We start from the raw sequence: 15,000 nt of genomic DNA on the forward strand, positions 1-15,000 counted from the left end.
GCAGTAACTGTATTGATGGTGATGCGTTAAGTGTCTCCAGCAGGAGTCGTCGCTCCCACGGGAGACGGGCGTCTCCCATAGGAGCGGTCACTGCGCTGGCAGTGGTGGTAAGGTGTACTTCTCCCATGGGAGCTGTCACTGCACTTGCAGTGATGCATAATTAAGGTGTACGTCTCCCGAGGGAGCTGTCACTGCGCTTGCAGTGGTGCATGATAAGGTGTACGTCTCCCATGGGAGCTGTCACTGCGCTTGCAGTGGTGCATAATTATAATGTGTACGTCTCCCGTAGGAGCGGTCACTGCGCTTGCAGTGGTGCATAATGAGGTGTACGTCTCCCATGGGAGCGGTCACTGCACTTGCAGTGGTGCAAAATTTTGTAAAGGTGTACGTCTCCCGTAGGAGCGGTCACTGCACTAGCAGTGGTGCATGATAATGAGGTGTACGTCTCCCGTGGGAGCTGTCACTGCACTTGCAGTGGTGCGTAATTATAAAGTGTACGTCTCCCGTAGGAGCGGTCACTGCGCTTGCAGTGGTGCATAATGAGGTGTACGTCTCCCATGGGAGCGGTCACTGCACTTGCAGTGGTGCATAATTTATAAAGGTGTACGTCTCCCGTAGGAGCGGTCACTGCGCTTGCAGTGGTGCATAATGAGGTGTACGTCTCCCATGGGAGCGGTCACTGCACATACAGTGGTGCATAATATATAAAGGTGTACGTCTCCCGTAGGAGCGGTCACTGTACTAGCAGTGGTGCATAATAATGAGGTGTGTGTCTCCCGAGGGAGCGGTCACTGCACTTGCAGTGGTGCATAAGATGTACGTCTCCCGTGGGAGCTGTCACCGCACTTGCGGTGGTGCATGATTATAAAGGTGTACGTCTCCCGTAGGAGCGGTCACCGCGCTAGCGGTGGTGCATAAAAAGGTGTACGTCTCCCGTGGGAGCAGTCTCTGCGCTTGCAGTGGTGCATAATAATGAGGTGTGCATCTCCTGTTGGAACGGCTATGTAGATGCTGTATTAGCGTTATTAAAATATATTATGCAAAGTATATTTCGAAGGAAGTGTCGTGTCAATGAAGGAATGTGTTTTGAATAAGGGTTTGATGGGCTTTTCTAATGTGAGAGCGGTCGGCTCGAATGTAGCACTTAAAGGCCTGTGAGGACCAGCGTCCGAGTGTTTGGATCTGCTGCTCTGATAGACCATTTTGTGCTGCAGTGGTGGCTGCACCTATTCTGAAGGAATGGCTGGAGAAATTGTCAGCTGGAAAGCCTGACTTAATTAGGACGCATTTAAGATGCTTCTGGAACCAGAAACGAGTGACTGGGCGATTGCTATCGTCTGTAAAAAGGGGGTCTGAAAGGGAAGTGGCTTGTGATCTCCTGATATGTGAAAATGCTAGCAGTGTTTGGTATGGATGGATAGGTGATTGAAGGTTGAAAATGTAAATGTAATGGCCTCTTTTTGCTTGATCAGTTTTGCTTTGTTTAATGAGGAAAGAAATGGTTTCGTTATCCAGCGTTACTAGATCGGATATGGTGGGATGAATGTTTGGGTTGAACCCTGATGTAATGGTGAGTTCTGAGCACCTTAAAAATCCGAAGAAGGCTAAAATAAACATGGCGTCGAGAGTACGTGCTGTGTGGATTGATTCGTATCCTTTGCGAAGAGTGGATATGCATTTAGTGAGTGTTTTCAGTGTTATGGGTTGTCGGGTGTCATGACGTGTGGGGTGGGTTCTCTGTATGCCTTTCAGGAGAAGAGTTGTTTGCGAATTAGCTATGTGAGGTGCAGGGGAGCCGTAAATTAGTTTGTGGAAAAATTGAATTCCACTCAAATAGCCTTTAATGGAATTGATCTGGAGTTTTTTGATAATTGTGAGGTAGGATATGTAAGATGAAATGGAAAGTAGAGAAAAATCAGGAAACAGTATGTTATAACATGCATGGAATGTTTTAAAGCTTTTCCATGCTGTTAAATATGACTGCAGGGTTCTAGGAGCCACTGCCTGAAGGATAAAGTCGAGAGAGGCTCCAAGCAGGTTTTTTAAAGGATGATCTATGGGAATATCAGCTCTGAATAAGGAGGGACTTGGATTGGAAACTGATCCGCCTCTGGTGCCAAATGTCTGAATTTCTGGAAGGCAAAACGAGAGAGAGAGTCAGCAATTTGATTTTTGGACCCAGAAATGTGATTTGCAGTTAAAATAAACTGGTCACATGCTGAGATCCAAGTTAGGCGTCTTAGTAGGGGAATTAGTGCTAGCGAATTTGAACGGCCTTTATTTATACAGTGAACGGTTGCTTCATTGTCACAGTGAATTATGATGCGGGAAGAGGACCATTCTTTACCCCATAGGGATGCAGCGACGACTAGTGGGTAGAGCTCGAATAGCGCCGATGATTTTAGTGGTTGCGGCAGGTCTAATAGCTGGGGCGGCCAAGTGGACGCGAACCAGCGTCCTTGATAGTAGCCTCCGAATCCGATTGACGGGGCGGCGTCGGTGAATAAATTAATGTCTGCTGGGGAGGATATGAGGTCGCTGTAAAAGAAGGAGAGACCGTTCCATTGTTTGAGGAATAATATCCATAAACGGAGTTCGTTTAGGCTATTGTCATCGATGGATATAATATCCTCTAGACCGTGAGCTGAGGACGCGAGAAATAAGAGATGAGAAATAAACGAGCGGCCTTGGGGAATTATGCGCATTGCGAAATTCAAATGGCCGAGAATTGATAATAGCTCACGCTTAGAACAGAGGGGACTGTCTAATAGGGAGGAAGCTACCAGGATCGTTCGATCAATTTTTTCCTTTGGTAGGGACGCTTGGAATTTATTGGAGTCTAATTTGATGCCCAAGAATTCGATTGAAGTGCTTGGACCGGCGGTTTTTTCCTCGGCGAGGGGAATCCCGAGTTCAGCGAAAACCTTCTGAACTGTCGAAAGGTGCGCGGCTGGTATAGCGTCTGGTGGTGAGATGATTAGGAAATCATCTAGTAGATGTATTAGATGCGGGGTTTCGTAGTTATTGGAAAGGATCCAGCAGATTGCTTCCGACAGCGTATCGAAAATCTTTGGACTACTTCTGCAACCAAAGGTTAGGCGGACGGAAAAATAATAATTTTTTCGCCAAAAAATGCCGAAAAGGTGCCAAAAGTCAGGGTGGATGGGCATGACTTTAAAGGCGGACGTTATGTCGACTTTAGCCATCCATGCGCCGCGACCCGCGATTTTAATTAATGAAATAGCTTGGTCGATGTCATGATAAATCATTGAGTACTCTTCCAGAGGGATGAGACTGTTGATACTAGGAAACGGAGAGTTATGCGGGGAGGAGAGGTCGATTATTAAGCGTTTTTTATCGGAGAATTTCCTAGTGGCGATTGCCAATAGGACTGACGCGATAAACTCTGAAAGGAGGAGCGGAGAAAGGACCCATCATGAAATTTTCGTCTACTTCTTTTTTGATTAGACGGTCGACGACGTCGGGTTCGGCGAGAGCGGACTGAAGATTTGGACAAATAAAACTACAGGTGGGTAGGCTAATGACACCTGGATGAAAACCTGAAGACAGACCCGTTAATAGAAATTCGGTGAATTTGGGATCGGGATGTTTGAGCAGTTCCGATTTTAGGCGAGAAACATTCACAGGAGTCGATAGGTACTTTCTGGTATTTTTATTTACAGATTTTCTCACTGGACATACTGTGCGGGCGTGAGCGCCGCCGCAGAAATTGCAAACATGCAAAAAACGACATTTCTGTCTCCAGCACCTGCCGCTATTGAAGCTGGTGCACGGGCTGGCGGAGGCTGGGACAGAAGAGCTGTGATCAGAAAAAAGGGGCGGAATATTTGGGTTTGAGGGGACGTAACTGGTAGATCTGGGCTGGGCTGGGTCGGGGAGGGGAGGAGGGATGGGATTTATGAATGGGCATGATTCTGTGTGGTGGGTGGTGGATCGACAGACCGCGCAAGATATACTGCGGCAACCGAGAAAGACTTTATTATGGAGATCTGTGTCTATGGCTCCCCAGAATGGGGTCTGATTCCATTGTGAAATGCGAATGGCGCATTTAGCGGAGAAAAGGCGGTGGTATGTATAGAAATGAGAGCCTCCGTATGAGAGCGCGAGCTCAGCGACTATCGCGAGATAATCATTGAGCTCACGCCTCCTGTGGGGATAGACAGAACAAATGACGTCTGTATATCTTGAAAATGCTATTGTGAATTCTGCGAATGATAAGATGCGTGACTGAATGTTAGCTGTGTTTTTTAAGGTTACTGAAAATTGGCCGCAATCTATCTGGCGGTCTGCCGATGTGGGTGAAATGGGTGAGAGGAGAGAAAAAAGATCAACATCCGAACCTGACAGGATTTGGCTCCTGATGGTGTTGGAGACGGGTGGAGGATCCAGGGCGAGGGCGTTGGGTGGAACAGGTAGAGGCGTGGCTGTGGACAGAGAAAAAGACTTAGTGTGAAGAAGTGGCTGTGGGATGTTGGAGGCTAGAGCCGCTTGCGGAGGCATGCTCGCGCTACTGCTGGCCCTAGGATCACCGGTGGGAGGGAAAGAGAAAAGGGGAGGGGCTTCCGACGTTAGTGACGTCAGCGGAGGCGGCCTCACGCTGGAACTTGCGTCGGGGCCTGGAGGAAAGTTGTAAGCTAGGGCCGCTTGCGGAGGCATGCTCGCGCTGCTGACCCTAGGATCACCGGTGGGAGGAAAAGAGAAGAGAGGAGGGGCTGCCGACGTTAGTGACATCAGCGGAGGCGGCCTCACGCTGGAACTTGCGTCGGGGCCTGAAGGAAAGTTGTAAGCTAGGGCCGCTTGCGGAGGCATGCTCGCGCTGCTGCTGGCCCTAGGATCACCAGTGGGAGGAAAAGAGAAGAGAGGAGGGGCTGCCGACGTTAGTGACATCAGCGGAGGTGGCCTCGCGCTGGAACTTGCGTCGGGGCCTGAGAAAACCTGGGGAAGAAGAGGAATTAGAGGAGCTGGGTTTTGAGCTGGGAGCTGAGGCGGCCTCGCGCTCGCACTGCTCGCGGGAGCTTGGGAGGAATGGGGAGGCAGGATGTGAATTTGGGCCTGTGCTTCCTGTAGCGACCCTGCACTTGAGTTTGAAGGGGGGGCTGCGGGCCAAGGATATATTTGAGGATGAACTTCTGGTGCCGCTAGCGGAGGCAAGCTCACGCTATACTGGCGGCTCGAAGGAACGAGTCCAGAGCCGGCGTGGAGTCCCACTTCCGGGGTTTGAGATCCTACGTCCTCTGGACCTTGGGCTCTCCCCAGACTCGCTGACGGCCTGCTGCTGCGTCCGGGTCTGGAAGACTGGTTTCGATCCGGACGCTGGTATGGAGACTTTTGGACCTGGCCGGATTTTTTCGTGGCTTTGGAAGGTGGAGTGATGGAAGGAAGTGGTGCTCCGGATTGCAAGGCGTTATACATAGCCAGGAGGTCCGCCTTGGTGGTTCGGCGTGGAACGGTGACGCCTGCGCTGGCCAATGCTTGGCGGAGGTCAGAGACGGTGTTTATCCCTGTGGCTGGGACGGAGGACATGGCTGAGGCAAATGATGAGGCTGGAGAGGATTGCCTTCTAGGAGATGGAGATGGTGAGCCCCGTCTTGATCGGACAGCCGTGATTCTGGCTGAACGGCGGCCTCGAGGTGGAGCCGCGGGCTGAGCTGATGCGCTCTGCGGGGCTACGGAGCTTTGGGTACCGGCGGGAGATCTCAGAGGAGCCTCGGCAAGGAAGGCGTCGTCCTCTGCGAAGAGATTAATCTCAGACATTCTGCGTCGAAGTTTGGATGCTAAAGTCGTAAGATGCTGCAGGTAAGACAGCTTTGGTATATATAGGGGTTTGGTCAAGAACTGATTGGATAATAGAATAATTGTCAATGACGTATTTGATACTAAAACTTCTGCGCGTGTTTATCAAACATGATCTTTGTTTATCAAACATCACTTATTCACCATTCAGACGATTCCTAAGCCAATATAAGAGCCCTAGGTTCCATATCACAGCCATCTTCATTTTGAAGAATCCCCCCTTCCACCCCTACTCCTCCTCCTTTCCTAGATGGGTGGCACGGTGGCCCAGTGGTTAGCACTGTTGCCTCACAGCAAGAGTGTCTTTGGTCATTAACAAAGCCAGCTGATATTTCTGTGCGGAGTTTACACGTTCTCCTCATGCTCACGTGAGTTTCCCCCGGGTTCCCCAGTTTCCTCCGACCATCCAAAAACATGCAGCTTAAGTTAATTGACTGATCCAAATCAGCACCATAGACATGCTCCTAGTAAGTCGTTATCTCTTAAGAGCGATCACTATCTGTTCATTAGCATCTACAGCAGGGGAGTTCTCCAGATCTACCTGAGCTCAAACTCCCCTCTCGCCCTGCAAACGGGAGGGAGCCCCGGGCTCGAGGATCTTATGAGCTCAGGGCTCTCTCTCTGGACAGCATGCCAAACAAGCATTATAATCAATCATCAGCTCAGTGTCAACTCTTGAAGTGTGTTTTATTTATGTGCGTATGTGTGTGTATGTGTGTGTATGTGTGTGTGTGTGTGTGTGTGTGTGTGTGTGTGTGCGTGTGTGTGTGTGTGTGCAGGTCTGGAGATGGCGTGGGTCCTCCGTCCTCCAGAGAAGATTCTGAGCGGTGAAGAGTTTAACGTCATTTATTCTGTGACCGTCAGAGACGAATTCTACCAGTGGGCCATCGACAACGACATCTTCATACACCGGTATCATCATCTTTATCATTTTCATCATCATCATCATTATCATCATCCTCCTCATCTACATCATCATCTTCATCATATCATCATCTTCATCATCATCTTCATTTTTATCATCATCATCTTCATCACTCATACACCGGTATCATCATCATCATACACCGCTATCTGCATCATCATCTTCTTCATCATCATCATCTTCATCATCATCATCATCATCTTCATCATCTTCATCATCATCTTCATCATCATCATCTTCATCATCTTCATACACCGGTACCCTCATCTTCACCATCATCATCATCGTCTTCATACACCGGTATCCTCATCATCATCATCATCATCATCATCTTCATACACCGGTACCCTCATCTTCACCATCATCATCATCGTCTTCATACACTTCATACACTTCATACACTTCATACACCGGTATCCTCCTCATCATCATCATCTTCATCATCTTCATACCCCGGTACCCTCATCTTCACCATCTTCATCATCTTCATACACCAGTACCCTTATCTTCACCATCATCATCATCGTCTTCATACCCCGGTATTAAAGAATGATTATAAATACAGTAGGAATGACATGTTGAAAGAAAAAAACAATAACAAAGGCACAAAGATAAAATTGAAGTCAGAATTATTCATCCTCCTGTATATTTTACCCCAGCTTCTGTTTAACAGAGCAGATTTCTTCAACACATTTCTAATCATAATAGTGTTAATAACTCATCTCTAATAACTGATGTCTTTTCTCTTTGTCATGATGACAGTAAATAATATTAGACTAGATATTCTTCAAGACACTTCTATACAGCTTACAGTGACATTTAAAGGCTTCACTAGGGTAATTAGGGTAAAGTTAGGGGAATTAGGCAAGTCATTGTATAACAGTGGTTTATTCTGGAGACAATCCAACACTAATATTGCTGAAGGGGCTAATAATATTGACCTTAAAATGGGTTTAAAACTATTAAAAACTGCTTTTATTCTAGCTGAAATAAAACAAATAAGACTTTCTCCAGAAGAACAAATATTAGAGGAAATACTGTGAGAAATTCCTCAATCTGAGAAACATCATCTGGGAAATATTTGAAGAAGGCAAAAAGTTCTCAGGAGGGTAAATCATCCTGACTTCAACTGTAGGTAGGCAGACATACAGAGTGTTGTTGTAATCTGCATGCTCTCTTTCAGGTCCTTGACAGATGCAGCTGAGGCCAGGCATTTCTGTGAGCATCAGGAGTGTCCGTCTAACTGGAAGGATGCGAGTGGAGAAAACTGCTGCATTCACCATGCCAACATACACTCCTGCCCAATGGGATACATGGTACAGTCTGAGAATCATCATCATATCAGCCATATCACCCTGCAGCCCAAGAGCAGTTACTCACTGAAGCTAAGTAGGGCTGAGCCTGGTCTGTACCTGGATGGGAGACCACATGGGAAAACTAGGTTGCTGTTGGAAGTGGTGTTAGTGAGGCCAGCAGGGGGCGCTCAACCTGTGTTCTGTGTGGATCCTAATGCCCCACTATAGTGAAGGGGACACTATACTGTCAGTGAGCGCTGTCTTTCGGATGAGACGTTAAACCAAGTTCTGACTCTCTGTGCTCATTAATAATCCCATGGCACTTCTGGTATAGATTAGGGGTGTAACCCTGGTGTCCTGGCCAAACTCCCTCTCGGCCCTTACCCATCATGCTCTCCCAATCATCCCCATCCACTGAATTGGCTCTATCACTGTCTCTCCACTCCTTCTACAGCTGGTGTGTGGTGAATAGGGATGGGTATCATTAATGTATCATCGATACCACTTATCAGTTCTGTACTTAATGTTTTATAATGTAGCACCAAGACCGATAAAGTACCGAGTTTTGGTTCACATCCCTAGAGGTGAAGGACTGGCCCTGTTGTCCTGTAGCTGCTGCCGCATCATCCAAGTGGAAGCTGCACACTGGTGGTGGCGTGGAGAGACCCCTCCTCCCTCATGATTGTGAAGCGCTTTGGGTGTATTACATCATCATTATCATCTTCATCATCACGCCAACACTCCTGCCCAATGAGATACATGGTACAGTCTGAGGATCTTCATCATCATCATCTTCATCAAACTGTCGTCATCAGAGAAGGAGCCAATCCAAACGCAGAAGCAGACACTCAGACACTCAGACTGAAGAGAAACAAAACACACACTTTTATTTCAGTTCAGCTGATTTGTGCAGATTAATACTTCACCTAAAGAATAACAACATGCGCTTGCAGAATAAACACTGTACATTTAGATTGGACACCGATGTGGTGTGTGTGTTGTGTTGTGTAGAAACAGGCCAAAGAGAGAATCTGCGGCCCCTGGATCCCCGATGATGGCCGTATATTCACTCACACCATCTCCACATCTGGAAAAATGAGCCAGACCAACTGGAGCGCCAAGGTACACAAACACACACACATTCATACACACACTCACACATACACACAAACACACTCAGTGTTGTGCTCTGTGTCCAGGTGATGTTGTTTCACGAGGGTCTGACGTCTCTTATCGCTCACATCCGTGTGGGAAACATGCAGGTGGCGCTGGAGGCCAAGAGCACCGTCCTGCCCGCTATCAGTACTGTATCTGTGTGTGTGTGTGTGTGTGTGTGTGTCTGAGTGTGTGAGTGAGTGTGTACTGATGTGTGTGTGTGTGTTCAGTGTGTGGTGATGGTGTGTGTGAGCAGGAGGAGAGCTGCTCCACGTGTCCGGCTGACTGTGGTGATTGTCCGCTCAGCTCTGCTGTCCAAGCTGCCATCGCCCTGACCATCACCATCCTCATCCTCAGCTTCATCGTCAGCGCTATGGTGAGCAAACACACACACACACACACACCATCACCAACACACAGAACAATGCTAAAACATATTTAGGTATTTAATAGCCCTGCAGTAATGCACTGATAGCCATGCCCCTAAAAGACTGATAGCACTGTCCTAAAAGACTAATGGCCCTGCCCTACATGACTGATAGCCCCGCCCTACATGACTCATAGCCACGCCCCTAAAAGACTGATAGCACCGTCCTAAAAGACTGATGGCCCCGCCCTAAATGACTGATAGCTTCGCCCTAAAGGACCAATAGCTCTGCCTTGAATAACTGATAGCTCTGCTTTAAAGGATGAATAGCCCTGCCCTACATGACTGATAGCCATGCTCCTAAATGACTGATAGCCACGCCCCTAAAAGACTGATAGCTTCGCCCTAAAGGACCAATAGCTCTGCCTTGAATAACTGATAGCTCTGCTTTAAAGGATGAATAGCCCTGCCCTACATGACTGATAGCCATGCTCCTAAATGACTGATAGCCACGCCCCTAAATGACTGATAGCTCCGCCCTAAAAGATTGATAGCTGCACCCTAAATGACTGATAGCCCCACCCTAAAAGATTTATAGCCCCACCCTAAAAGATTGATAGCCCCACCCTAAATTTCTGTTACCTCTGTCCTGAAAGGCTGATAGCCCCACCCTAAAAGATTGATAGCCCCGCCCTAAATGACTGATAGCCCCACCCTAAAAGATTGATAGCCCTGCCTTAAAGGACTGATACCCCTATCCTTAAAGGCTGATAGCCCCACCCTAAAAGACCGATAGCCCCGCCCTAAATGACTAATAGCCCCACATGATGAAGATGATGATGAAGATGATGATGAAGATGTTGATTTGTGTGTTTTGCAGTGGTTGAAATATCAGAAAAAGAAGCTCTTATGGGATGAAAGCTGGATCATCGACTTCAATCACATTAAACAAGGTGAGAAACACCGTGTGTGTGTGTGTGTGTGTGCGTGTGTGTGTGTGTGTGTGCGTGTGTGTGTGTATTTTGTATCCTTGTAAGTTGTGGGGAAAAAAAATGTATGTGTGTGTGTCTATGTTTGTTTCTCTAATGCATATGTCTGTGTGTGTCTCTGTGAGTGTGTGAGTCTCAGTTTTTGCTTGTCTAAAGAGCGTGTGTGTGTGCATGTGTGTGTGTTCAGATTACATTGCGCGAGCAACGATGGGCAGCATCATGAGTGTCCCCGCGATCAACAGCGACTCGAACGCCAGCTGTGTAACGGCACTGAGCTCATACACTGGCGTCACTGCATCACGCAAACAACTCTACACACACACTGGCATATAGTGAGTAAACACACACACACACACACACACAGTCAAAAATAACACATACATACACACAAATAAATATAATACATACAAACATACACACACATACATAAACACACACATGGTCACACACTCAGTGCATTACACACAGAGATAGCACAGTCAAACATAATACACATGCACGAATAAAGTCCTCACAAACACATAGTCACACATAACACATCGATATAACATACACAGGCAAACATAACACACACATACAAACACAGAGTAACATAAGACACAGATACATGTAACACAAACATAACACATACACAAAGTATAATACACACACAAAAATAATACACACATACACAAACACACTACATAACTCGCACAGACAACGCACACACACAGACACCATACATAACACAACACACACTAGCACTCAAACATGACACACTCTCACTGAGAGACTCACGCTGGCGTCTGTTGTTTCAGTGATGGACGAACTGTCGCCATCAAGAAGATCAACACGAAAACATTTTCCCTCTCAAAGACGATTCGCCAAGAGGTCAAACAAGTCAGGTGAGAAAGAGCCCAGCTCATCTTCATCCTCCTCATTCTCACCATCATCAGTGTGATCTGTGTGTCTATTTGAGCGTGTGAGTGTTTGTGTGTGCGTGTGAGCGAATCAAACGTTCCATATCACATTTATGCATGTTACATTATTTTACATTAATAAAGTGTGTGTGCATGAATGTATAAATGTATAAATATACATATATGTGTGTGTGTGTGTGTGTGTGTGTGTGTGTGTGTGTGTGTGTCCTCAGGGAACTGGATCATCCAAACCTATGCAAGTTCTTTGGAGGGTGTGTGGAGGTTCCCAATGTGGCTATCGTGACAGAGTACTGTCCAAAAGGAAGCCTAAACGATGTCCTGCTGAATGACGAGATTCCCCTGAACTGGGGCTTCAGGTGCGCACACACACACACACACACATAGACACACACACACACACACACACACACACACACACACACACACACACACACACACACACACACACACACACACACACAATAATTAGTATTGTAAAATAATGAAAAATGTAAAAATATTTGATTCTTTCACTAATTGTTGTTTGACTTATTGTTTAACATTTTAGACAGTAACAGAGTTGATGATAACAGAGTTGACAGTAGCAGAGTTGATGATAACAGAGTTGACAGTAACAGAGTTGATGATAACAGAGTTGACAGTAACAGAGTTGATGATAACAGAGTTGACGGTAACAGAGTTGATGATAACAGAGTTGACAGTAACAGAGTTGATGATAACAGAGTTGACAGTAACAGAGTTGATGATAACAGAGTTGACAGTAGCAGAGTTGATGATAACAGAGTTGACAGTAACAGAGTTGATGATAACAGAGTTGACAGTAACAGAGTTGATGATAACAGAGTTGACAGTAACAGAGTTGATGATAACAGAGTTGACGGTAACAGAGTTGATGATAACAGAGTTGACAGTAACAGAGTTGATGATAACAGAGTTGACGGTAACAGAGTTGATGATAACAGAGTTGACAGTAGCAGAGTTGATGATAACAGAGTTGACAGTAGCAGAGTTGATGATAACAGAGTTGACAGTAACAGAGTTGATGATAACAGAGTTGACAGTAACAGAGTTGATGATAACAGAGTTGACAGTAACAGAGTTGATGATAACAGAGTTGACAGTAACAGAGTTGATGATAACAGAGTTGACAGTAACAGAGTTGATGATAACAGAGTTGACAGTAACAGAGTTGATGATAACAGAGTTGACAGTAACAGAGTTGATGATAACAGAGTTGACAGTAACAGAGTTGACGATAACAGAGTTGACAGTAACAGAGTTGACGATAACAGAGTTGACAGTAACAGAGTTGATGATAACAGAGTTGACAGTAACAGAGTTGATGATAACAGAGTTGACAGTAGCAGAGTTGATGATAACAGAGTTGACAGTAACAGAGTTGATGATAACAGAGTTGACAGTAACAGAGTTGATGATAACAGAGTTGACAGTAACAGAGTTGATGATAACAGAGTTGACAGTAACAGAGTTGATGATAACAGAGTTGACAGTAACAGAGTTGACGGTAACAGAGTTGACAGTAACAGAGTTGATGATAACAGAGTTGACAGTAACAGAGTTGATGATAACAGAGTTGACAGTAACAGAGTTGACGGTAACAGAGTTGACAGTAACAGAGTTGACGATAACAGAGTTGACAGTAACAGAGTTGATGATAACAGAGTTGACAGTAACAGAGTTGATGATAACAGAGTTGACAGTAACAGAGTTGATGATAACAGAGTTGACAGTAACAGAGTTGATGATAACAGAGTTGACAGTAACAGAGTTGACGGTAACAGAGTTGACAGTAACAGAGTTGACGGTAACAGAGTTGACAGTAACAGAGTTGATGATAACAGAGTTGGTGATAACAGAGTTGGTGATAACAGAGTTGTTTGTTTGTTTGCAGATTCTCCTTCGCTACAGATATCGCCCGCGGCATGTCGTACCTTCATGAGTTTAAGATCTGCCATGGACGACTGAAATCCTCCAACTGCGTGATTGATGACCGCTGGGTGTGTAAGATCACAGGTGTGTGTACATCCTACAGTCATACACACACGCGCACACACACACACACACACTAACGTCCGACACGTGTTGTTGTCCAGATTTCTGTCTGTGGTGTTTCCGGCGTGAGGACTGTGCGGAGCCGCTCTCCACCTACCAACAGAGACTGAGGGAGGTTTACACTCCACCTGAAGCACAGAGCGGCAGCCTGGAGCCTACTCTAGCTGGAGACGTGTTCAGGTGCACACACACACACACACACACACACACACACACACACACTCACACAGAGAGAGAAGAAGCACACACACACACACACAGAGAAGCACAGAGAGAGAAATTAAACCATTTTCATAAACCCTATCAAATACAAATACAAGCACACACACACATCTATCCACGCACATACACACAGAGAAATACAAGGACACACACAGACAAACTCGCACACACACATACACAACCATATATACACACACACATACAGACAAGTGCACATACATTTACACACGCATACACAAACCTATACACACAGACAAACTCATAACCACATCTATCCACATGCATACACACACCCACATGCATACACACATACATAAACAAACACACACATATATACAAAAAACACACATGCACAAAGAGACAAGTGCACACACATCTACACACAAGTATACGCACATGCACTCAAATATAAAACAGACTCACACACCCAAACACGCGCAAATATACCATGCAGATCATGCTCACACACACAAACACACACATATACAAATAAACAGACACACACAAATGTACCACACACAGACTCACACACACAAACACACAACAATAACACACAAACAAATAAACACACACACTTAAACATAGCACACACACACACAGACTGACACACACAGACACATGCTCAAATATAACACACACACACACACCCACACACACACAGACTGACACATACACACACACACACACACACAAATATAACACAAACACACAAGCACAAACAAACAATTGAACACTCAAGTATATACATACACAAGTGCAGGAACACACACTCAAACAAACAAACGCGCACACACACACACACACACACACACACACATCTATTACAGTTGTGGTTGTGTTTTGTTCGCAGTTACTCAATAATCCTGCTGGAGATTGCGACGCGGAACGATCCAGTGCCGGTGAGCTGGACCTGATTATTGATTATTGATTGTGTGATCTCATTATTAACAGACTATAATCGGATTAAAGCACTGCTGGCTGGTGAATTATCAGAGAATAATGCACACCTGAGGTTAAAATGCCACTTCAGTTCATCAGCTTACTCACCTGTGCATCATAATTCCACAGCCATCCATGAATTATTCCTAAAGGTGCTGCACAGCTGTAGATATAAGGTCCAATATGGCTTATCTTCCATCTTACTAGTGTTCATTTACTGTTATTGTCATGATGCGGTGATTTATTTGAATTTGAATATTGTGTGTATGTGTGTGTGTGTGTGTGTGTGTGTGTCATTTGC

The 15,000-nt window shown here is 45.8% G+C and overlaps 1 protein-coding gene across 1 annotated transcript in view; it reads left to right on the forward strand.

Moving 5' to 3' along the window:
* The window catches only part of LOC130217447 (atrial natriuretic peptide receptor 1), a 28,953-nt gene that overhangs the window by 1,938 nt on the left and 12,015 nt on the right, over positions 1-15,000 (forward strand). Inside the window, exons 3-14 of the mRNA XM_056449559.1 lie at positions 6,594-6,726; positions 7,923-8,055; positions 9,052-9,156; positions 9,234-9,336; positions 9,420-9,565; positions 10,437-10,509; positions 10,733-10,877; positions 11,343-11,429; positions 11,678-11,821; positions 13,378-13,499; positions 13,580-13,718; positions 14,611-14,659. Coding sequence (XP_056305534.1) covers positions 6,594-6,726; positions 7,923-8,055; positions 9,052-9,156; positions 9,234-9,336; positions 9,420-9,565; positions 10,437-10,509; positions 10,733-10,877; positions 11,343-11,429; positions 11,678-11,821; positions 13,378-13,499; positions 13,580-13,718; positions 14,611-14,659 — 1,379 coding nt within the window. The remainder of the gene's footprint in view (positions 1-6,593; positions 6,727-7,922; positions 8,056-9,051; positions 9,157-9,233; positions 9,337-9,419; positions 9,566-10,436; positions 10,510-10,732; positions 10,878-11,342; positions 11,430-11,677; positions 11,822-13,377; positions 13,500-13,579; positions 13,719-14,610; positions 14,660-15,000) is intronic.

Source organism: Danio aesculapii, chromosome 23 (assembly GCF_903798145.1).
Source record: "Danio aesculapii chromosome 23, fDanAes4.1, whole genome shotgun sequence".
Classification (NCBI taxonomy): Eukaryota; Metazoa; Chordata; class Actinopteri; order Cypriniformes; family Danionidae; genus Danio; species Danio aesculapii.